At 35.5% G+C, this 26,583-nt stretch overlaps 2 protein-coding genes across 2 annotated transcripts in view; one reads left to right on the forward strand and one right to left on the reverse strand.

Annotated features, from left to right (window-relative positions):
• The window catches only part of LOC110464861 (nuclear receptor coactivator 6-like), a 46,965-nt gene extending 31,468 nt beyond the window's left edge, over positions 1-15,497 (reverse strand). Inside the window, exon 1 of the mRNA XM_021520306.1 lies at positions 12,429-15,497. Coding sequence (XP_021375981.1) covers positions 12,429-15,368 — 2,940 coding nt within the window. The 5' untranslated portion in view covers positions 15,369-15,497. The remainder of the gene's footprint in view (positions 1-12,428) is intronic.
• Positions 15,498-15,885: 388 nt separating this feature from the next.
• Positions 15,886-26,583, forward strand: part of LOC110464862 (coiled-coil domain-containing protein 105-like) — a 14,988-nt gene continuing 4,290 nt past the window's right edge. The window contains exons 1-3 of the mRNA XM_021520307.1: positions 15,886-16,446; positions 25,066-25,170; positions 25,798-26,181. Coding sequence (XP_021375982.1) covers positions 16,072-16,446; positions 25,066-25,170; positions 25,798-26,181 — 864 coding nt within the window. The 5' untranslated portion in view covers positions 15,886-16,071. The remainder of the gene's footprint in view (positions 16,447-25,065; positions 25,171-25,797; positions 26,182-26,583) is intronic.

Genomic DNA, 26,583 nt, shown 5'->3' on the forward strand with positions numbered 1-26,583 from the left:
GTTTTAGACTGTCAGGTGACGATATAGGATTTCTTTAATATAATTATATTTTTTACTTTTATGGAGTGAATTTCAGCAAAATTTGAATCGGTATATTTCATAAGAAGGTACTTTAAACATGTGTATGCCATTTTAGCAAATATGACATTTTTTCCCCGACCAGCCCCCTTAATAGTTACAATATAAATATCAAATAAGATATACAGGAGTTAAACAGTTTTTAATGCTTTTTCACACCTCCAATAGACAAGGAAGATGCAATACAGTGCATCATACAAGCCTTAAGCTGCATTATATTACTTGTAAGTCTGTTATTGATAGAGTGGCATACTTGAACTGAAACAGTCACACTTCCTTTTCTGTATTGTATTACATTTATGTAATAAATATCCTTGTTGATGCTAGTCTCCAGTCATTCCATGCTACAGCACAGATTACCTGGCTTCTGTGTATCATACAGACCTACACAGATGTGAGCTTCCCTATCATAACACAACACTGAGCTACCATGATACAAGCTGTCGACACCCTATTTATATATAGACAACCCAGCCCCTTTGTTTGCTTACTTAAAAATTAAGATAATCGTACATTAGATCAGTGAGGTGAAACATTTTGTTAAACAGCAGTATATTTTATGGATTATAATATACTGTTTCTCATATCACAACACTTTACAATATCATCATCCTGGCACATTGATGTTTAATTAACTAATATCATTAAAGGACCGTTTAATCAGAATATATTAATTTATAAGTTATCGGAAAAGAATTGATTTGTATCATAAGTTATCGGAAAAGAATTGATTTGTAATATTTCTAACAGATATTACCTTCAAGTTTTTAAATTTGTAAAAAAAAAATAAGTTCAATATATTTACAACGTATACACCTTTATAATCAACATGCTCCTTGAATGATGCTGCAAGCAGAACTTAACAATACTTCACTTTTACTGGATTGTATTTTCCATTTGATCTCCCCACTTCCTTGATGCTAACAAAGGAGATTATCTCCCTTGAGAATTCAGACGTAACATTACATTTTTAGTGCTGGTACACAGAACTTGACAGTCACCAAAAAATCAATAAGTATACCACTGGAAATAGATTACACAGTATATAGAACACACTACAAAGAATGTGTATGTGTTGTGCTAGACCTGATGCAATTGAAAAGCAACAAAGACATTTCTCAATGACGATTATTTAATAATCGTTCATATAGATCTACCTCATCAGTAGCATGGCTGTCGTCACATGCAACTGCTTAAATGACTATATTACTGAGAGCATGGTGAAAAGTTCCCCTGAGTTCTACCTACAGAGTAGAAACCTGCACACAGAATGTATCCCAATTTATCATCAAAATTGCATGTAAGCATGCGCCTTCTATAAATCTAAGGAAAATAATTGGCATGAAATATGCAACACATCTGAATTACTCGTGGTTCCTAGCCATGAAATCTTAGGCCATTTCTTTTTTTGAAGAAAATCATAAAATATTCAACGCATGCCTAATGCTATGGCGTCTTCCTCAACAGTGGGCTATATACATCATGGACATAGCCTACATCGCGGAGTTCTATAAAACACAGACAGGACCACCACACAACCACCCAGCTGAAAGGATCATTGACCTTTTCAGGGAGAGCTGGAGACAAGCTGACGTACAAAATGGAGGCACCGTTGTACGAAATGAATTATGCATGAAGTTTAATACCTCAAATCAATCTGCATTGCAATTTAAGGTGACTACACAGGGCTCAGATAGTTGCTCCCATTCTAATGCCAGCAAATGTACTCACTGCTCTGGCATGTAGCTAGACTCAACTTCTATCATGCAATTTCAAGTAAATGATCTGACTCATAAATGATATCATAATATGAAAAAAAGCTGATAGAAAAGATTTCCTTAAACATAACAAATATATACTAATTACTTAAGTGACAACTACCAGATATACAATCTAAAAATCTTGAAGTTGAGGACAAAATTAGAAGGCATGATATAAATTTATAAATAATCTACAGCAGTGAGTTAATCTTCGATTTCTTTATCAAAATCGAAACTTTCATTTTTGCAGGCATAAAATTAATTTGATCATTAATATACATTGTCAACAAAAACTACAAAATGTGGTAACAAGGCGACTGTAAGTGAAAGGTGCTTTACCGTGGTCCTTATAAGGACAAGATAATTATGGTTGTCCATTGTAGGTTAACAGACTGTAATGGTGGCCTCCTATAACATGAGGCCAGAATGTCCAGCAACAATCCTCCTGGTTAGCTTTGTCCTCAATAACCTCTTCTTGTAGGATCCCCAACATCAAGCTAACAAGGCCTTATACAAGTCTACCATCTCTGGTTTTACCCAGATGTCGTTGGTCCTGCTGTGAGAGCTGTACAGACCAAGTACCCCATTACTGCCCTGTTTGGGGACATGTTTGCCAGGATTTTATATCCCCAAATATGTCAAGCACTACATATTAGAAACTTTCTCTGTAAACAGTTCAAGGACACCAGCACCCATAAACACCCCCCAACAATACAGACTAAACCTAGAGTTTTAACAAATGCCTGTATACAATGTGGCTCATTTTAGAGGAAATTTGGGAAGTTGCCTATCATTTTGTTATGTAAGACATGATATACATACCATGGACAGTTTATCTCAAGCGTGTTACCAATGCTATCAATATTTCAATTGTACAAAGCTTGTTATGATCTTGACAACAGGTACACATTTGTTATTTTAACCATTGATACAGTTATTAATCACTCCTGGGGTACTTAGCATATATAAATATCTGACGGGCTTTTATAATATGCCATTTGTAGCCATTTTTATACAAGATATCGTTTTATATTTCATTTGGAAACTCTTTCATCTACTTGATCCCCTCCCCTAAACTGAACTTGTTGTGTGCCAGTAGCAGTCATGGGAAAAGTATTGTGTATCAGGTAAAAAGTCTTTAAGACAAACACACTATAATGTTCATAATGAACAGAAGTCCTGTCCATGTCTCCCAGGCCATATTTACCTCAGACCCGTTCAGCCTGGATATGGAGACCTAACCTGTTGTAATAACCACCAGGTATCAGTGGAGATATACATGCTGAGTAACACTTCTAACACCACATTATTATCCGGTGATCATTTGTCTGGACTCAAACATGGTCATATAATATCCCTGGCTAGTGTATTACATTATATAGCTGACCACATTAGGGAGAGCAACAACAGACAAAATGGCCATCTCACCCACAATACAGCACACACACATCACATAGACAATACGTAAATATTATACTAAAGAATTGAGTTTCAATACTTGAAAAGCTTCATATTTTTTCTTACAGGTAGAGAAACGGAAATCTGCACAAAAATCTAAAACTATGTAAGTAGTATCAATATAGATCTGTACTTGACAAAATTCTCATGCAAAAATGCCAAAGTTTACGCTCTTTTATCATATCATGAATTAATTGGATTTGAGCAAGATGATGATACCAAAAGTCGAAAATGATGGTTATAAATTGAATTTGTGAGTCTCTCTCTGAAATAGGGAGATATGGCTAGTGTGCTTCTTTAAATCAAAGTACTATTTGAATCAAATATTATAAAAATTAAGGGACACTATGAATTTTAATTGATCATATGACAGATATAGTGAAAAAACTCAGTTTATGTTGTTGGAGTCATAAAAAAGCTTATATATTATTGAGACTATCTGTGCTGTAAAGGGCAGCATGTAATGCACCATGCTATAAAAGCAAAAGAGGATTACCATTTAACACAATACTGCATCATACCACAGTAAGATATTTTTCTGACAAAGAGTTATTTCCCTTTTAAAATTGTTTTATCTTTTCAATTTGATACTATTTGTTCCTATTCATTAATTGGATAAATTGTAGGATTCAGATTGGCAATTGATAATAAATTCCAAAGTTTGACCTCTGGAATTTTTGTTTGGAATTCTGTTTTTCTCTTTATCTTGTTTTTTTTTTTAATATTGTTTCCAAATCACTTCGTACAATTTTCCAACAATGTGTTTCTGTAAAATGAAATGCAACATGTGTTTGTGCAATACATATGTAAAAAATGTAAAAAAAAAACCACCCAATTTTTTTCAGTAAAAAACTAAAATGTGAATAATTCTAAAATAGTGCTTAAGATACTTATATTTCCCATTTTCAACCTGATTGTACTCTTTACCTACAACAGCACAGCAATAAACAGTTACTGAACTAAAAATCAACAGTAACAGTCTAATATTTGAGATATTCAAGCTTTTAGTAATGAAAATCAAATCACAGTAGTGAAAATATATTTATTAATAGAACAAGTTTTTACAACCATATATATAATTGTGGCCATTAAAGGTCAACAACCATACCTAAAAGTTTTCAACATTCTGACAAATCATGAGTTGTATACCTTATGTGACAATCTGATAGTGTCTATATATATATTTGATTTCCAAATAAACACTTTACAAAAGAGCTTATAAAGTGAGAACGGCCGAGAGGAAAAGAGAAATTTTATTATTACACTGTATATGGTCCTGATAGTCTTTACCGGTAATCATGGTGTGTGATCAATATCTGTGGTCCCCCTTGATAGACTTTTTTAATGTGATCTGTTTATGATTCTAGACCTGGTATACTGTGAGCAGACTGTGAAAGAATTTAGCTTTCAGAGAGTATGTACAATAATGTAGAATTACCTAAGTACATAAAGCCCTAGTAAAAATATCCTTTAAATTCCTTAAGCTGACAATTTACTTGTATATAATGTAAAGATTGTGTAGTATAAGTCGGACAACAAACACACCCACCACACTTACACATCTATACACAAGGAAAAGTCCAGGTTGGTTGGTGCAGGACTCGGACCAAAAATACGGTTCTTGTGAGTTTGTCAACTTACACAAGAATGGACACACACACCAACTCTAATATATATAGCAGGTGCACTAAAGGTGCTACTTTGCCGATTTCCAATATACTTGAGGTTGGGAAAATAACAAAAAATATCTCATAGTGACCAATTACACACCTATTTATTCCCGGCATTGCAGTGGCTAATGGAAACTGGATGTTAAAGTTAAGAAGGCCATACCAAATGTACGTTCAGTTTTCGGTCTGGTGAAACCCAATATATATAACCAGCTCAAACCAAGTTTATTCACAAGATATTTCTCTGAATAGCCTTCCATTTCAGACAATTTCTTTGGGATGCTGCTGAAACAAATTGTAAATGACCAGAAAGAAGGAAGTCAATAGATATAAAGAAGAAGCAACTAAAATGTTTATTTTCTTCAGATTTTTTTGGGTCGATAACGGGCCCAATTCCCAATTAAAACTACACATATTTCATATTTATGCCTAATTTCCAAAACTTACAGTTTACTGCTGAAAATACCTTACCAAGTGGAATATTTTCTTCCAAAAATGAGACAAATAGTTAGACTGTTGATATTTCTTGATACATGTATGCCCCCTCCCGCCCAAGTGGGGGTACAATATAGACAAACCTAATCATTATGACATTCATCCATCCACTTCTAAAACCTGGTTGTACCAATATCCTGTCATTGCTTCACGGGACAGACTAGCTTTTTCTATACTTCTAAAAGTGTGTCCCTGCTATTCATTGACTTCATAACCTCCATAGTAACATAGATTTTCACTATAAATTAAGGAATTATTAATGGTATGAATGATTTAACAATAACATGTCGATACATTTTAACAAGGTCAGGAATTTTAGGTACTTTATTCCATCTTGTTAAAACTTTGACCAGATTTAGTATCTAAACTTTTATTGGGACATTTTATAGTTTTATATCCCTGTATAATGTATATATTGTACACACTGTACTGACTATCTTTGTTGTACGTCTCAATAAAGATTTATTGGTTCAATTGTAACCAACTTTACCTTTGATAAGCATAGCATTTAACACACCCAGGCCATTAAATGACTTGCTAATTTACAGTGATAATGGTGTATCTATTACAGAACGTAATTTCTAATTTCCAATTCACGATATCCTCCATAAAGATATTTAAATAAAGAAAAAATTAAATTGCAACAAATTTTCTAGGATAAAGAGTAACACATTCATAAATTTTTACACACCATCATGCCAACAGTCACAGATTTCTATTATTAAAGTCAAAAAATCGTGTATGAATACAAGTATGGGGTATATTACCACCAACAATCACCCAAACACAATGTATAGTAGTGTGACTAATGTGCTTTATTTCTACATATTTCAGCTTTTACAAGTTTCACAATTCCTGTAGGAGTGGGTCAGATAAAAGGGCGTCACATCATTTCCGTAGCTGGGAATAACAGGACATGATATTTCAACCACAAATACTTGACAAAGGTTATATCCTTATATGATGTTATCATGATTCTGATCAAATATCTATATGTCACCGTTATTTCACCAAGAGGCTTTTTTGTAAAATTATCTTCATTTGGTCATGACTTGTCCAGAAGTTAAGGCCTGAACACAACTGGATGGACAAATGAAAAGCTAAAATGTTCTCCCAAATTCACTGAACTGAAAGAGTATCTGATGTTAAGTCCCAGTTATATCCTATATTAAGAGGTCAAATCAAGATACAAAAGTTCAAGGGCTATGACTGCAGTGATAGTAAACAAGGAAGTTCACATCATTGTACATGTACTGGACAGATAGGCAAGACTACTATTTAGTAGGGACATTTCCATAAATGAAAACAGAAACCTGTGATATCAGTTATCAGCCTTATACATGTAGGTCAGGTGGTCAACATGTGCAGTACAGTGTGTAGTGGTTTTTATCTCATAAAAAACTTTATCCTGTATATATGCAAGTTAAAACATGCATACTGAACAGCAACATTCTATATTTTATTTTTTGCATGGAACACCCTCAAACCTACACAACACACTTGGTACAGCTACAATATTTGTTTTTGTATGGAACACCCTCAAATATAATTAGAGTTTGGGGGTGGGGGAGAGAGTGGTGGTCTGGTAGTGGTAAGCTTTGTCCTTAACTACATGTTGTGCTGTTAAACAAAAATAATCTTGATTTATTTGTTAATATTTTCATAATGTGGTAATTGAGTTCCGAAAATCAGTGAAAGTTATCTCCCAATATCCCGTAAATATTTGAAAGGGTGGCCCCTAAAGAATAATATATACATATGTAAACATGTGCTTTACTGTATTTCAGATTGAAACCCTGTTGTACAGTTATAGCTGTACGTCTGCTGAAACCCTGTTGTACAGTTATAGCTGTACGTCTGCTGAACCCCTGTTGTACAGTTATAGCTGTACGTCTGCCGAAACCCTGTTGTACAGTTATAGCTGTACGTTTGCTGAAACCCTGTTGTACAGTTATAGCTGTACATCTGCTGAAACCCTGTTGTACAGTTATAGCTGTACATCTGCTGAAACCCTGTTGTACAGTTATAGCTGAACGTCTGCTGAAACCTTGTTGTGCAGTTATAGCTGTACGTCTGCTGAAACCCTGTTGTACAGATATAGCTGTACGTCTGCTGAAACCCTGTTGTACAGTTATAGCTGAACGTCTGCTGAAACCTTGTTGTGCAGTTATAGCTGAACGTCTGCTGAAACCTTGTTGTGCAGTTATAGCTGTACGTCTGCTGAAACCTTGTTGTGCAGTTATAGCTGTACGTCTGCTGAAACCTTGTTGTGCAGTTATAGCTGAACGTCTGCTGAAACCTTGTTGTGCAGTTATAGCTGAACGTCTGCTGAAACCTTGTTGTGCAGTTATAGCTGTACGTCTGCTGAAACCCTGTTGAACAGTTATAGCTGTACGTCTGCTGAAACCCTGTTGTAAAGTTATAGCTGAACGTCTGCTGAAACCCTGTTGTACAGTTATAGCTGTACGTCTGCTGAAACTGTTCAACAGGGTTTCAGCAGACGTACAGCTATAACTGTTCAACAGGGTTATAGCTGTACGTCTGCCGAAACCCTGTTGTAAAGTTATAGCTGAACGTCTGCTGAAACCTTGTTGTGCAGTTATAGCCGTACATCCCGTTGCATTTCCTGTTTAATTATCTGCTTGAAGTTTATGTCTGCTGAGATCCTGCTGTATTGTCCGCTGCAATCTTGCTGAAATCCTGCTACACTCTCCATTAATATGCTGAAAAGCTTCCGAATACCCTCTAAATCTGCTGTTGGTACTAATAATTTTTCCACTTATTATTTTAGCTTTAGAGTATAGCAATGATTTGATAAAAAATAATGCCTTCTTAAAACCTACTATATTTATCTTAACTGTTAATAATGTCTTGTGATGGAGATTCAATTATTTCCATCTGGCTAAATTAGGGTTTGGAGCGTCTAACTTATTACTAAAGTATTATTCATCAAATTGACCACAAAGATGAAAGATTTTTATTCCCTTCACATACAATATATATATATATATCTAGTGATACAAAATTATAACACTTGTGCAACTAATGCTAAACCAGAAAAATATGCAAAGGAAACATTATACACGATTTTGAACAAGTAAGTGACTCATTCTCCTCACAGCTATAATAGGTCTCACTCAAGATCTAAAAGGTCACACAATCACCACTAGTCCACAAGCCAATATTTTTGTGTCAACCAAGTAATGAAATTTCTAGAAGAAAGAACAAAAATGTATGCTCTTGATTTACATGTTGTTATATATATACCAGCTATTGATATGTAAAGTAGGGACTTTATCTTATTTAAAGAAAAACAAGGCCCAAGGGCTTTTGAATTTAAATTACACAAAGTAGATAGGCAGAAAATAATTTTTGTGTCTACCAATATATGTGTATATATATGTATATATGTATTTTGTCTATAAGTCTTAGTTCTTCATGGACTTGAATTGAAATTGAAGCTTCTATTGCAATTAATTTTAATGATATGTATAGCTTTTAAACATACCTTTCAGATTATGTAACAAAGATTAAAACATAGGCAATCTGCTACATTTACCTGGCCCCAACTCTTTCTAACAGTACACCTTAAAAAGCAGGTGAGGCCAATCAAAGCAAATGTGTGTTTTCAGTGATGACTCGGAAATGTTAGCCTTAGGAAAGTCAGGCAAACCAATTTTTATGCATAATCTTTTTCATTTTAGATATATTGACTTGGCCAACTTACTTCAATGCTAGTTAACATCAGTATAAACTAACTACCAGCAAATGAAAAGCACCAAAATATGTGATAGATTACAATTAATGTACTGGACTGGTATATATAAATGAACTATGTATAGGGTTACCAGAATCTCAGACATTAGTTTCGCAAAAGTTTCGGGTAAATAAGCAAAAAATGGATACTTTTAAACATGACGATGCAAAACCCTTATGAAGAAATTTAAATAAAGAAATTGAAAAATCTTAGATAAGATGTTTTGTGAAACTGAAATTTACCAATTATGGCCTATTGGTTAGTAACCATTTAGACATCAAGTGGGTGAGAGAACATTGGGAACAGCCACCTACACAAAAACTGTGCTGTTCATGAGCTGTTGCATGTCCTCATGACATGAATAGCCCGTACCTGGACAATCGTAATAGGAATCCTGATATTACATAAATATATTCATGAACAGTGATCAACTTTTAAGGAGGCAAGTACAGTACTGTGGTATTGCAGTAACACAATGCTGAGTACACAAAGAGATGGTCCCCAAAGCTTATACAGATGATTATCATGTACATATATAGTAATATACCATAAATATCCTATGATCATTACCATAAATATCCTATCATACATGCTCCATAAATCGTACATTTGTACTACATGTATACAATGCAGCTGTATGTTCTATTACCACTGTGATACCACATCAATGAAAGTTATCTCAACATTTTGAAAACACAAACCAAGTCTGTAATACCCCACTATGCATACATTATAAAGAGAATGACATCATATGAAGTATGGTTTTCAATGAATTCTCACATTCCCCCCCTTTTCAAAATCATGATTATCTCAATGTAATACATCTATACATCAATTACAAGTGCATCCTATTTACTATATATCCATACTTCATACTATCTTTACATCTGTGTGTACCCTTCATTTACAATGTCATGATTATGAAAAATAATCTACCCTTTTATTTAATAAAAAGCACCTCATATTAATATATGATATGCTCAAATTAATATGGTTCATATGATCACAAACCCTAGGTTACATATACGTTGTAGTAAGATATCAATTATTTGAAAGAAAATGTTCTAGGACCATACATTCACATGATGTCCACCAAATATATCGCAGACAGTACCATATTTGGCCTTGTCACTGCTAAGTATATTGTAGACAGTAAGAATATGATTATTGCCACCTCACTGGTGGCCTGCTGGAAAAGTGTATTGTAGACAGTAAGAATATGTTTATTGCCACCTCACTGGTGGCCTGCTTGAGAAGTGTGTTGTAGACAGTAAGAATATGTGTATTGCCACCTCACTGGTGGCCTGCTGGAATATTGTAGACAGTAAGACTATGTTTATTGCCACCTCACTGGTGGCCTGCTGGAATATTGTAGACAGTAAGACTATGTTTATTGGCACCTCACTGGTGGTCTGCTGGAGAAGTATATTGTAGACAGTAAGAATATGTTTATTGCCACCACACTGGTGGCCTGCTTGAGAAGTGTATTGTAGACAGTAAGACTATGTTTATTGCCACCTCACTGGAGGCCTGCTGGAGAAGTGTATTGTAGACAGTTAGAATATGTGTATTGCCACCTCACTGGTGGCCTGCTGGAGAAGGGGATTGTAGACAGTAAGAATATGTGTATTGCCACCTCACTGGGGGCCTGCTGGAGAAGTGTATTGTAGACAGTAAGACTATGTGTCTTGCCACCTCACTGGTGGCCTGCTTGAGAAGTGTGTTGTAGACAGTAAGAATATGTGTATTGCCCCCTCACTGGTGGCCTGCTTGAGAAGTGTGTTGTAGACAGTAAGAATATGTGTATTGCCCCCTCACTGGTGGCCTGCTTGAGAAGTGTATTGTAGACAGTAAGACTATGTGTATTGCCACCTCACTGGTGGCCTGCTGGAGAAGTGGATTGTAGACAGTAAGACTATGTGTATTGCCACCACACTGGTGGCCTGCTGGAGAAGAGTATTGTAGACAGTAAGACTATGTGTATTGCCTCCTCACTGGTGGCCTGCTGGAGAAGTGTATTGTAGACGGTAAGAATATGTTTATTGCCACCTCACTGGTGGCCTGCTGGAATATTGTAGACAGTAAGACTATGTTTATTGCCACCTCACTGGTGGCCTGCTGGAGAAGTTATTGTAGACAGTAAGAATATGTGTATTGCCCCCTCACTGGTGGCCTGCTTGAGAAGTGTATTGTAGACAGTAAGAATATGTGTATTGCAACCTCACTGGTGGCCTGCTGGAGAAGTGTATTGTAGACAGGAAGAATATGTGTATTGCCACCTCACTGGTGGACTGCTGGAGAAGTGTATTGTAGACAGTAAGAATAAGTTTATTGCCACCTCACTAGTGGCCTGCTGGAGAAGTGTATTGTAGACAGGAAGAATATGTGTATTGCCACCTCACTGGTGGACTGCTGGAGAAGTGTATTGTAGACAGTAAGACTATGTGTATTGCCACCACACTGGTGGCCTGCTTGAGACGTGTATTGTAGACAGTAAGACTATGTGTATTGGCACCTCACTGGTGGCCTGCTGGAGAAGTGTATTGTAGACAGTAAGGCTATGTATATTGCCACCTCACTGGTGGTCTGCTGGAGAAGTGTATTGTAGACAGTAAGAATATGTGTATTGCCACCTTACTAGTGGCCTGCTGGAGAAGTATATTGTAGACAGTAAGAATATGTGTATTGCCACCTCACTGGTGGCCTGCTGGAGAAGTGTATTGTAGACAGTAAGAATATGTTTATTGCCACCTCACTGGTGTCCTGCTGGAGAAGAACCACTGTCTTGGTCTCGAAAAAGGTGTCTTATTAAGTGACACTTATGTGTCATTTGCAACTGGCAATGTGTTGTAAACTCTTTTGAAAACAATAGCTGTCACTCCTGACAGATACTCTATTCTACCTAATAGTAATACAGTGTCCCAACTGAATATCAGATATGGGGGTATATTTGATACATATTCAGGACTCTGTACCCCTAGATACTTATAATTAGTGCCAAGACAATTCTTGAAAACTGGGGGTACAACCATTTGTCAACCAACTGTTTTTGGGGTGAAAAATCCTCATTTGGGGTTTCTGGGAATATTGTAATAGGCAAATTACTTGTAGTCCATCTTTTAAGTAGATTTGTAGTACATGCATGTCCTAAAGCTGTTATTGTCTGAAAGCAGCAGTGGCATGGTCTGAAATGATAGTATGCCAACTTACCTTAGTCTTTCTTGTCTTGGCCAATGGTTGTGTGGACCCCTTCATACCAGCACCAATACATTTGATCTTGCAAGGCTCAATCTTTGTGGGTATGTAGCCCTCTTGATAAGGATGATTCTTCTTTTCTTCTATTATTGAAAGATCCAAAGGAGGAACTCCATTACTGGCAGCACTTGTTGACACCGGCTTTTTAGCTGGTATCATGTTAGAATTGAACACGGCAGAGGGACTATTTCTCTTCCCTCGTATAAGGTCATCTATGCTAGATGATCCACTGTCATTCTTTTTGGCAATAACATTTTTACGGGTTCTATCTAAAGCAGTTTCTTCATTAGGCTGTTCTCTTTTCTTTGGCACTGGGGAGGATAGAGCTCCATTCATGAGTCCTTTTGCCCTAAATTGACTGGGTTTTACTAAATTGTAATTAGTTTCATCATCACTATCATCTTTGTCATTGATTTTGCTTTCCTGAGTTACGTCTTTTCTGTCTTTCAAGAATCTATTAGCAATAATGGTGGGGATTCCTTTGGTTGGTCTCCCACTAGCACTGTTGAGCTCTTCATTTTTTTGGTTTAACACACCAACTGGTTCAAAGTTACTTGTTTTAGTAGCTGGGGTAGAACCAGCATTGGATGTGCTGCTTTCAACTTGTCCCTGAGTTTTGAGTTTATTGTTGTCATTATTCTGGTTTGATCGGACTGCTGGAGTGAACCGATTTTGAGTTGATATATTTGATTTTGGTGTAAGTTCATATTGCACCTTCTGTTCTACCTGTTTTGGAGCAGGCTCCACTGATCTTTCTTTTGGAGTTGTGATTTCTGCTTCAACTTTCGCTTCTTTCTCTGCAGCTTTGGTATAATCTTCTTCAACAGAATTTGAATGGCTAAGTTTTCGTGCCATTGCTTTTGGTCGTGGTGGTGCCCGCTTCTTTTCTCCCTGATTTTGAGCCTTTACATCATTTGTTGAAACAGCTATTATTGATGATGAATCAAATATCTGCTTTTGTTCCACTGGAATTTTGGGTTTCTGTTGTGTTTCTATTTTAGGTGGAATTGGAGCAACACTTTTCTTTTTGTCTGTACTAGTTGTTCTTTCAGTTTTTTCCATTTTTGTATCCAAAACTACAGAATTTTGAACAGGGGTCCCATTAGATCCTGAAGTATCTGTTTTGTTTTCCTTTTCAACAGTTATAAGTGTTACATTCTGCGGAACAGTCTGTCTTGCTTTTTTAACAGGTGCTGGCTTAGGTCCTGTTGCTACAATGACATTGGAATCAAATATGGATTTCATTTCACCAATATTTTTTTTCTTTGTCATGGGAGAGTCAAAAGCTTTCGGAGGCTTGCCAGGTATACTGCTTACATTTTCATCACTGTCAGCTGATTGTTTTTCTCTAGAATCTGTTGATGACTTTTTGCTTACAAAATTGTTTTCAGGAGATCCGTCAGGCTGTTGCAATGACACAACTGTAGCACTATTACTGGGTGAAATGGTGTCAGACGATGATACTTTTACCTTGGCTATTGGCTCTGATGATGAACCTGATGGTGAAAGAGATGATACACTTGGTGTCAATGTTGAGGTTGGATGATGAAGTGATGACTTAACATCGCCTGATTCCTGTGAACTAAGCATCTCTATTTTACTTGCCTGTTTGTCTACAACTGGTGGCTTCTCTTTCTGTGGAACCTGTGGTTTTGACCTTGACACTGGTGGTTTGGGAATTGATGCAGAAATGAACTTTGGTGACCGTGGTGCATCAGGAAGAATTTTCCTCCTGTTTACCTTTGTGTTAGCTTCAAATAATGTTCTAAATGTTGAAACCGTATTTGGTTTTGGAAGTTCACATTCTTCATTCTCACTTTTTAAAGTTTTCACATCCTGTTCATCCACGTTTTTCTGACTAGCAGGAGATTTGCGAGGTTGTTCAATGATGATGATGTCATCTGATGAAATTTGCATCTCTGGAACTTGTGGTTTTGGTGATTTTTGTTCTTCCACACTTGAACCTGAATCTTTTCTGACCAGTTCTGTTTTCTTGGTGAGAATTTTAGGTGGTTTTTGCAGTGCTGGTTTTACTCTAGTAGTACTAGTCACATCCCCATCATCTCTCAGGCTGTTACCATCCAAACTATTTCTTTTAACATCTGTACTGCTCCGTTTAGAACCTTCTGTTTGACTGTTTCCTCTCAAATAACTCTTCTGATAGGGTAAAATTACTGGTTCTATTTTTTCTGGTTGTAAAGATCCCCTCCCGAGCAGATTGTCCAGGCTTCCATATCGTTTAAGCCTAGACGCAGCACCTTGAAGAGTGTTTTCATGACTTGAAAGTGAAGTAAACTTTTTACGTAATTTCTCAACTATACCAGAGTGTGGGCTGTAGTCATTCTGTTCTTCCTCTGTGGTACAAGTACTGACACTGTCGCTGCGCGATAACTGGGGACTTTCAGGAAGTGAATCATTTATTAACTTACCATGCGGATGTGTGACCCCGCCAAGCTCCACGAAAAACGGGTTGCTTTGCACATGTTTTAAATGTGTACTGTCAATAGCCACTTTACTTTTAGGACTGGTCTCTATCGCCGAGGTAGATTCCTCCCTATCTGACTTTATATCACTTACTTCCGTAGTGTCGCCCCCTAAATTAAACTTCACTTTACCTCCATTTGCCTCGGCAGATGTGTGGGGGAAGTTATTGTTTACATGACTTGATCTACTATCTACCGAGGAACTACTACTGGATCGTACATGATCCCGAGTTTTACTGTTATTACTATTTGGGTTTACAAAACTTCGTTTCCATGTCGGAATGTCATTTATGTTGTTATACTTATCGTTGGAATGTCCTCCCGGTTCACCTGAATCATCAAACACACGTCCATTTTCCATAATATTATGCTTCCAGGATGGAATGGAAGCCATTTCCACCAGGCCAGTCATAAATACAAATGATCTGATACCAAATTCATGAAGAAAACCAGTAAGATATCTCCGGACGAGTTCTCTCGTTCTTCTCACAGACAGCTCATTTTATCCCATGACGTCACATATGTTAGGTGCGAACCCAACATTCTTTAAGGTGAAGGTCGTTATATAGGATTCTTAATTTAATCAACAATACAGTTGTTTTTTTCTTGAATAAATAAACACCCATCATTTCATGTCTTTAACGTTATTCAAGATCTTGCGTTGACGGGAAGCTTTAATTGGGCAAACTCAGTACTAAGGTTATAAATGACTCACATTCCAGGGTTGACCTTGTTTCGTTTTACCTGACCCTCTGATCAATCGATAATATTACAGGTATATTTTTTATTTTTAGTTGGTATGACAAACTGGTGTATTTGATAATTATTTACATATTTTTTGAAACATCACAGCTTTACTTTGCCTTCACTTTGAATGGAACTAACAATACCGTTATTATCACCAATGGAAAAGAGAAACTTAAACCGGAAGCACACGGAAGACGGAAGTAGGCCGCGAAGCTCGTTTCCAAGAGCAACGTCACACAGAGAACGACGCCAGTCTGGTGGTTTGTAGAATCTGTCAATAATTTACCAACACGTAACGGGATACAGAGACCAGTTAGGCTTTGACAGCCATTGTTTGTGTACGGAGGTGAAGTGTCTTATCCGCAAACATGCTGGGAACTAAAGCAGCAACCACCATAGGGCCCGAATCGTGGAGAAACAGTACATTGAAAGGGATAAAAATATCTCAAACAATCGTTCAAAAGAGTGACAAAAGTTGTGATGTGGGACGGGTCTTTGACCCCCTCCCTCATCTCCGAGATACAGTGGCCCAATTGAGCAACGATGAAATTCACAGATATACGAGAGAAGTTAGAATTGTGGTAGCCAGACTCAGGGAGAGTCTTTTGGACACAAATGAAGAAATAAAAGCCCTCTCCAGGGGAAGAGAAGCACTTGAAAAATCCTTGGAACACACCAGAAAGGATATAAGGTTGAATAAAGACAGTCAAGATATAAGAGTATCCAGGCCTTCAAAAGAAAGGGTATGTTTACATGATAAATGGCACTTAATGTTGCATTATGTAAAATTTGCACTTCAGATTATATGTACAATTAGGATAGTTTAAATTGGGTTGACTTCATGACAGATTGTCATGGATGTTAATAGGTGAGTGCTGATTGACATCCCACTAAAAATTAACAATTTCTGCATCTTTTTTTCCATATTCACCTGTTATTAAAGTAAGTGTACAGCTTATTTGCTATTCTATTCTGTTGAACAAGTGTGTGTAGAAGTTTACAGAGAATCAGCTAGGTTCAAACTGTATCATCAGTCACCAAAACCTGGTGACTGATGATAATATACAAAATAGGTTGTTCTAGAGTTTGAAGATGGTCTAAAATCATAAAAATGGGGGGGGGGAAGGAATTGTTATAAATTTATATGTTGGAGAGACACGTTTTTTAAGGAAAAAGTCAAGAGGCTGGAAATGGAGATCCTGAAATCTAGAAAGCCACTCAAGATCTACCACTGCAATGTTCAGGGTACTATGCTACTCCTATAACATAAGAGGGTGATGGTCTGCCTTTTTTCTATCGGATACAATTTTGCTGACACGGCGCCTGTCCAAAGTATCTCGCTGTGTAAACCTCTAATAGTAATACTGTTGGAGTAGGTACTATGCCTAGTCTGACATGTTATGTTCTTACTAATACTATTCTATCTAAGTAAACATTCCATTTTGTCAATATTGAAAGTGTAGTATAAATAATGTTTCAACCCAAAGTTAAGATGTACTTGTTGTATCCCTTTATCATCTAGCATAAGTTTTCAATGTTCTTCAAATTCAATTGTTTTTGTGATTTGATGTTGTCTAGTTGTATTTAATACATTGTAATTTCATGAGAGAGGAAAACAAGAGCTGGGTTGTCTTACATACATTGTCATTTTATATTGTATTTTAATAGTACGTTGTAATACAAAATAATATGTAAAGGTTGGGGGTCATGACTAGCAGTGGCACATGTATTGAAGACTCTAGAAAGTGTGTACATTTGTATCAATGCAATGATACATAAGTTATCACCAATTTAGATGTAAATTGTTCAGACATTTTTTTCTCTACCATGACACAGCAAGCAGCTAACATTTCCATTGATCAATGAACTTCCAGATAATGTGAATCAGGCTTGTATAACAAAAGCCTTTACTTATGGACACCAGCCATGTGAAACTTTTGTGTTTATTGAGGTATTGTATTGACTAAATAAAAGAATGGCAAAAGCTTTTAACAGGTAACAATTACACATGACCCATGATCGTAATTTTTAACACCTTTAGTAACTAGCAACCAACACAATGTAATACTTTAGGAACTTCTATTATTACCTCTTTTCTTTCTTTGAAAATATGTTTTCAGCTGCGGTATATTGTTCTCTTAGAAAGCAGTTATTTGCAGAACTATTGTCAGTTGAGTTGTAATTAAAGGAAATCTTGATTTGTGAATAAAGATACCATATCAGGTATTTTAAAAATTTATGTGAAAACACACATATACAAAATTTTATGATAAACATAGCTGTTAAAAAATTAGTTGATCATTTTTCTTCAAAATATGTCCTTGAATCCCAGAGGATTATTTTTCTTTCTATAATCACTGGGAATGGTTGTAGCCTCATCTCTATGTTGTTACTGTAAATTTATGCAGAAAAGTTTGTAGGGTGTTGTTTTTTGCAATTTAGTTAAACATGGTCAATTATATATATATGTTGATATACTTTTTATGACCTGTGAATCTGATAAATTGCTCATTGTTTTTCAAGTTATTTTAAGTGTGGGAGTCTATTTGAATGGTACATCGCCGTAACAAACATGTATACATTATTTTTGTGAATGAAATTTCATGCTTACAGTACCTATAAGAGCATGCCATGTTTCTCTGTGGTGCTGCTAGACAATTGATTTTTTCAGATAGTTTCTATCTAGTATTAAATGTTCAGTAATTATTGAATGTAAATTAAAATGATTTTTATAAACTAAGATGTTCATCACAAGGATTCTTGCATGACATTTTGCACTGTAAGTGTACAGCAATGGTTGTAAAGACTTGGGAGGTGTAATTCAAGATGTATTAGTCCATGACCTGAGGACTGGTTAGGGAGTTCAAATAATCAATTAAAAAAGTCAAACTTTCTATAGTGTACGTGGTATGATATAATTTAACGTGCCACAAATCTTGCACAATCTTGTAAGTAATCTATACCCCAACCCCCAAGATGTTGTAATATACTGTGGTCATTGTTTTATTCTACATACTTCTAGAATTACTCATGTGAAAAGAAACTGATATTTTAATGTTCAACATATATTGAATTTAAAGATTTAAAATAAAACAGATTGAAAGAACTTGTACAACCAAAGTCATAAATAAGTTAGGATTTGTTTAATAACAATTCAATATAAAAAATTCAAAATTTTGGTCAAAATTTTAAATGCTTAAAATGAAATAAATGAAAATATATGTTTATATGGCATAAGTCATCTTTCCAAAAGAAGTAGAAGAAATTTTAAAGAAGATTATTGGTTATCGAATATTTAAAGAAAAATTAAACAGCCCAATGAGGTACATGTACCATCAAAACTAATAATGTATTATGTGCAACATCTGAACAGTTTGAAAACTCCCTAACAATACTAGGATGATAAAATATATAGCAGTCGAGTTTGTGAGTATTAGCAGACATAGATGAATACCTGATTGTAAATAAAATAGAACTCTCTGTAGTATAAATCATTAAAATTGAATTAGGCAGATATAAATTGACATTTGCCCGGTACAATAGCATTGCTATATGGTGGAGATTAGGCTTTATGCACCCAGCACTCCATGGTTACTATAGGCTAGAAAGGTTGGATTAGAGAAACTGTTAGGTTGGGTAAATTTACTGGTGAATAATTTAAGAGCAACATGTATCCAACTTATTGTATGGAACCCATTATACGAAAAAAGGCAATCTAACTTGTGATTGGTATTTGGTTAGCCACAGAAATCAATACAGTGTAAGTTACAATCATATGATCAATGGCCAGTATTCAATCAAAAACAATTTACATCTATCATGGTAAAAAAATGAATGTATCATTGCTGATAAACATATATACATGTATTTTAATTTCTTTGAAATAGATATTCCCACAAAAATATTGGGTAAAAATTAGGAATCTTCACACTGGTCAAGGGGAGATAATTTACATATTTTGTATACTGTCTGTATTTTCCCGAAATATGTTTGTTACAACACTTGTGCTCAACCAGTTTCATTTCATTAGAAATAATAGCATTAGATTCACTGTTTTTCTACATGCATATAGCATTTTTGAAGAAAAAAAAGTAAAGAAAAAAGAATCAATCAGTTTACTTGAAGATTTATACATCATATATATATATATATATATGCATCAAGATATATTTTTTTTTGACAAGATTGAGATTATTATTTAGTGAATATTTCTTTTTTTCAAATATTGTGAAAAACAGCCTTATCCAAGTTTATCTGTAAGACAAGTGGTTTATACTTGAAGTCTTTCTTTGCTCCAATGTGACAGCATAACATGTAACGTTAACCGGACGGTCTGGCTCATTACCATTTTTGACATCACTGTGATGTCCAACATTATAGTGATAGAGAGATACCGTTACAAGATCCTTAAATGACTTAAGCTGTTGATGTGAAACCCTATAAAAAAACATTGCAAGACTTTGCTTGGAATGCCTTTGATATTTTAAGCATTGCATGGCCAAAAAAGAGTTGGAAGAGCACAGAACAGGGGGTGCATCAAAAAAAACTTGGGTTGGATTTTGAAAAACTTACCCTGCGTATATGTAGCTGATTGGAACATCAGGAAAGATTAGAAATGATCACATGTAAGCAGTGAAATAATTAAGTTAATTGACATATAAGTATAATATTATGAACTGTGCATATTCAAAACCTATTTTTATTAATTATGAAAGGGGCTTTTTGTTTCATTTTGGGAAAAAAAGCCCCAAAAATTCCCAGATAAAGCCATGGTATTATAATATAAAGTATATATTCCAAATGAATATGACTTTATGAGAGACCAGTAATTATAGTATTTATGGGCCGTGTTAGTGTCAACTGTTTGCACTTGGGCTGTGCATTATTTAATATCTCAGTATTTCAATCATGTTTGATAATGTTAAGAAGCAATTATCTTTGGCTGTGAAGTGTATTGATTTAGCTGCATACAGTGGAAGTATAGCTTCCTCTGTTATTGCCGATGGAGTGAGGAAAATAACTTAATAAATCAAAAGCAGAAAATTAGCAAAAAATTGCTTAATTACTTTTCCATGTTTGAAGTGTCAAATTTGGGAAATATACTGTCAATTTTAAACCGCTATCAGAACATGCATCAAAGTATAGAATTTTTCCATTGATTTTCTTTATCATACAATGTACATGTATGTATTCCAATATATTTAATGGCTATGAATTTCCAATGACATTTTGATCCCAAACTCCTTCCTTCCAAACTTGCCAGGTACTGGCCATAGGTCAGAGGTTTTCTTCTGGAACTCCAGCTTTCCTCCACCACCAAAACCTTGCACGTCCTTAAATGACCATCGCTGTTAATAGGACATAAAAAACAAACAAAACAAAATAAATCCAAATTTGATCAAACCAAAATCGAAATTGTTTCTTTTTCTTTAGTAGAAAATATTACAGGATTTTCTCTGAGATGTACACTCTGAATCACGCTTAGTGTATCAATGATCAATTGATATTTTAATTATCATATCTTATTTATATAACTATAACTTCTAGGAAAGAAGAAACTATTACTGTCTGGCTGGTTGTTATAGATTATGAACTTCTTAGCTATCAATCATCAGGTAACCTGGTGGGGATGATTTAATGCCAGTTTACTGTGCCTCGGTGGTCCTCAGTGTAACAGTTGCTATAGTGCCCACTGCCTAGCAGGTTATCACATTTCAGTAAGATAGCACTTTAAAGTGGCCCTTGTGGCCTCCATCATCTGGAAACAGTCTTCCATATTTTACTGTAGGGAGGAGACAAAATCTGAAGACAAAAAAAAAATACACAAAAAACACAATGACATCAAACATGTTAAATAACATAACCTGGTTAATGTAATCCAATATATCTATATATCAACAAAACCGACCACAGACCACAACACAGAAATACCAAAAATATGAAGGATTAATAGAGTGGCATCAGTATAAACAAAGATTGACCCAAGAGATATGGATAAAAAGAGGTAGAAATGGTAGAAAACATAAAAAAGGCAATAAAACAAATCAGCAAAAGATAAGAAATAAGGGCATTAGAACATTGAGAAAGAGGCCACTGTGCTACAGCATTAACAGCTACCAGTCGACCGGTTTATGTTTACATACATCATCAGCTGTTAGGTAGCTTAATGGCTGGTCGTAACCAATGTAAACAAAACAATTGTCTGGTTACCACACCTACAGGTGGTGAGGCTTGTAACAATGAATTATTAAGCCAATTTCCCTACACACTAGTCATTTTCCTGCCCCAAGTATGTAAGCTAGAACCGCGCAGCGCTGTGCAATTGTTTTGTAAATTGTCAAAGTGAGACTAGACTTAATTGAATTGTTCAAATACTGGTCAGAAAGTTACATATAATAGATTGTTTGAAAGTATGGGGTGATAGCTAGTTATAACAGTTTGACAAGATGCTACATCTGTATCATGTAACACTGGGTTTACCAAATTAAGTTAATTAACCCACTATCATAAACCCCAGAAATGATTTACCTGGGTATTGGGTTTATTTTTCGTCTTTGGTAAAGCCTTAGGTTTCACTGTGCTATAAGTCTGGATTCACTGATAAATGTGTGGCTACAGATATAGAACAATAAACCAGTACCACCAGCTCAGGGATTGGGATATGAATAATTTAGATGTACCTATTGGTATCTAGGTAAAGTAAGTGATCCCACAGTCCTAGGGTAATGTGTATTGTTAATGTTTTGTAATACTTTCCTTTCCTATGTACCCAGTAATGCATTGCATGTAATATACTGTTAATGGACATTTTTATCATTACAAAATTAAGTAAAAAATTCATTGCACTAATTACTTTGAAAATATATGCCTGATGTTCGTTTACAGATAATGAGTCTTTAAAGGGAATTATATTAAAAACATTTATAGTTTCCACTATTAATATTCAAAGATGTTTCGTACAATAACTATTTTTTACCAAACAATTATAATGTGTAGTTTTGAGCATCACATGCTGTATTACTTAAATAGGGATTGCATTTTATGTTAACACTTTTTGACATTAGAACTTTTCTTATTTTTGTAAAACTATTATTCATAATGCATGGCAAATTAAATCAATTGTAATATAATCCAGTACTGAACTTGAAAAAAAAAGTATTTTTTTAATGAGTGCTTACAGTGTAATGTTTAATATTGCAATTTGGACATCGGTTCCCAGGTCTAGTACCCCAGCCATGCTGGATCATTCATTCCACCTTTATCGTGTTGAACAATGACATTGGTTCCCAGGTCTAGTACTCCAGCCATGCTGGATCATTCCACCTTTATCGTGTTGAACATTGACATTGGTTCCCAGGTCTAGTATCCCAGCCATGCTGGATCATTCCACCTTTATCGTGTTGAACAATGACTTCGGTTCCCAGGTCTAGTACCCCAGCCATGCTGGATCATTCCACCTTTATCGTGTTGAACAATGGCATTTCTATAAAGCTAATTCAAAAGGTGCAGGGTGAACTTTCATGAACTGTTGGCAGTAGAATCGGTAATGGAGATGTAGGTGTACTGGAGAGTTGCCATGGAGCCAATCTATTGTGACTAGTATAGGGGGAAGTTTGTTTGTTGAAATAGACCACTAGCACATTTCCTATGCTAGCCTGTAGATTGTGCTAGGGAGGTTTACCATTGATAGGGCCAAACATCCTTACCTTTAGTATGTATTGATTCTCTCCTTAATTAAAACTGGCACACAGAAATCTACTTAGCTGAACCAGACTTGTAACAAAGGAATGGTACTTCATTCAGAGAACAACAGGTTGTCGCTTCTTTTTAAGAAGAAAATGAAATATATATATATATATATTATTTTGTACATATTCTGGTATATAAATTAACCTTCTTCTTGTGAATATTTTTCTATACACATATGGAAAATCTTCAATAAGATTGATCAGTTTAGAATGGTGTATCAATGTTTTAATTCTGACACAAACAACTGTCGTTTAATATGTACATTGTTTGTGTCAATAAGTAAAACCTTTATACACACATACGAGGACAGGTTTTAGTCCTTCCAGATAATTTTTGGCTATGATAATCAGTTTGACTGAAAATAGATGAATTCGATGAGAATGAGACTGTTATTACTATACAGTCTATAAAATGTGTAATAGTTACTACCGCTAGTCCTAAGTGACCTCTAGGGCAGATTCTACATATTCTCTTGTATCAATTACCAGGTTGAAGTTGTTTCTTTTAATTGTTTTAGTTGTCATATCCCTAAAAAAATAAGATCATATAACACAAGATTAAAACAATTTACATGTCTCAAAATGTCTTAACATAGAAACAATGGAATTAAGACAATGGTATTGATATACCTGATTGTACTAGTGCACAGAACTTGGTAAAAAAAAATCTAACTTGTCTATAATAGTAAACTTGGTATATTAGTACTTGAAATATCAATGAACTTGTAAAACAATTGTTTAGATACTATAGTATAAAGTATTTGTAAAGAAGACTGTTTTATATTTCTTATTATAGCTAGTCTTCAGTACATACATGTACACTGCTCGAAAAGAAAAAATCTATTTTGTGTATGGTAGGCTGAGTAAAAGTGTTATTATCGTTGATTTGTGTGGCTTTATTTTGGAGTAACAAAGGTGTATAATACCATAAGAGCGTCTGGAGAACCGTACTTGGTTATAATACAAATACTTACCTAACAATAGCAACCATTCATGGTTACACACCTCTAAACACCCAGGTCAAAGGTATGTGTTAGGTATACAGACCAAACCTCACCAACAAACGGTAATACACTGTATATGGATAAAGGTTTAAACTAATGCAATTCCATAAACAAGGCACAGCTATTGTTCTCTCCACTGGTAAATCTGGCAAACATTTTTTCAGATGTTGTTCTCTATCCTATGGCACCTATATATATACACATATAGTTTATAAGGCACAATTGTTAACCATGCTGACACATATCTCTGTGCTATCAGATATAGCTATGGGTACCTTATGCCAAGCTATACCTTGTGTGAGATTGCTGTACTATAAGGCTTGTTATACAACTTTAGCACATCAAAAGGTTATGCAATACAATTTGTACATACATGTACCCCATTACACTGTAATAAGACTACCAGCCAAATTACTGTTAAACTGATTTCTACATTAAACTTTTAATACAAATAAAAGTTTCCTTTCATTTTAATAAGTTAATTCATGTACATGTAATTAGAATTGAGTATTTTAATTTTCTTTGCTTATAGTTTCTCCATTTTTTTCCCCTCTCAAATAATTTACGTCCATACCAAGATTGATAAATGATATATTTTTTATCATTTCAGGAACATGATGGAGCTGATGATTTACTCAATGCTGAGCGAGCTCACCTGTTGAACTGTAAAAAGGCACTAGAGGCACAGCTGAAGTCTGTCCAGCAGCAACTTCAGGTGAGGCCTGTCAAATAGCCACCCTACTCTGGTCATTATCATGTGTCAGTATAGAACAAGAATAAAGTTAATAATCTATTGAACTTTATTTTTAAATGCACACTTTCAGTATAGTATTGAAAATACATTTAATATCAGTGGCCTTGTCATATGCATCTTCCTAGCGTGCACTACATAACAGTAAAGCTATTATTATAAGAATTATTTCAGATTTAACAGTATGTAAGGAATAAAATTAAGCAAAATGGTGATAGAAAAATCTGGACAATTTCTGATCAAAAATGTTCTTTAGTTACAAATAATACCAAAATACTAATTGTAATTAATATTCATTTGTAGTACATGTACCAGTGAAAGACAACTACAGATTAGCATATCATTCCTATTGAAGCTTTGAATTTGTATAATTTTCCAATATTGATGTTATAATTTGAAATTGTAATGGTAAATAGCTATAGGTTAGTATTTAATAGTTTTTGATGTAGTTAACTTACCTACATGATTATCTACAGTAACATATATATAATGTTATCATGTGATGTAAAAATCTAGTTGTGTTGTGCATACTTACTTACAGCAATTTGTAATGTTTTGCCTAACTTACATGTGCCGTTGTGTTATTTGTAGGTACTAGATGCCGCGCGTCGCCGCCTCTTTGCCACCCTACAGGAGCGCTCACGTGTGTTGGACCTGCTGAACCATGCCCTATCTTCAATCAGTAACACTGCAAGCTGTATGGCAGGCCCAGGGAGCCTTCACCGCAGTAAAACCTCCCTCGATGGCCGTCTGTCTCGTCTGGCACTGGCCACCACTCAGGCTGATCCTCTGGGGCCCTTCACACCCGAAGCTGACCAGTCGCTGTTGGATGCTGAGGAGGCGAGATCCAGGAGTGGCTACCTCAGGAGGGAACTTAAGGAGGCCATCGAGAGGACAGAGAAACTAAAGGAGGCTGCTCACAAGTCTGTAAATGACGGCATCACACAGAAACTCTCGGAGACTATCACACTGAAAGTAAGAGTTCTGCAGATTTTATTGCATTTACATATTTCATCTGTAGGATTATTTGGAGTTAAGTTAAATTTTTCATGAGAACATATAATTAAGATTAGCATGCAATGTAAGAACTAGCTATCAAAGAGCTTCGCGAAAAACAGAGACAGCAAACCCCTGGTAAACAGGAATTTCACCAGCGACAATCCCTGGAAACAGGACTATGTCCAGTGATGACCCATGAAAACAGGTTTTTCACTGGTGATAACCTCTGGTTAATAGGAATGTTACCAGTGATAAACCCTGGTAAACAGGAATTTCATCAGTGATAACCCATGGTATACAGGTTTTTATACGCCCGTCGAAGACGGGGACGTATTATGTTATCACGTGACCGGGCGGGCGGGTTGGCGGGTGGGTGGG

The sequence above is a fragment of the Mizuhopecten yessoensis genome, unplaced genomic scaffold (genome assembly GCF_002113885.1).
Source record: "Mizuhopecten yessoensis strain PY_sf001 unplaced genomic scaffold, ASM211388v2 scaffold11039, whole genome shotgun sequence".
NCBI lineage: Eukaryota > Metazoa > Mollusca > Bivalvia > Pectinida > Pectinidae > Mizuhopecten > Mizuhopecten yessoensis.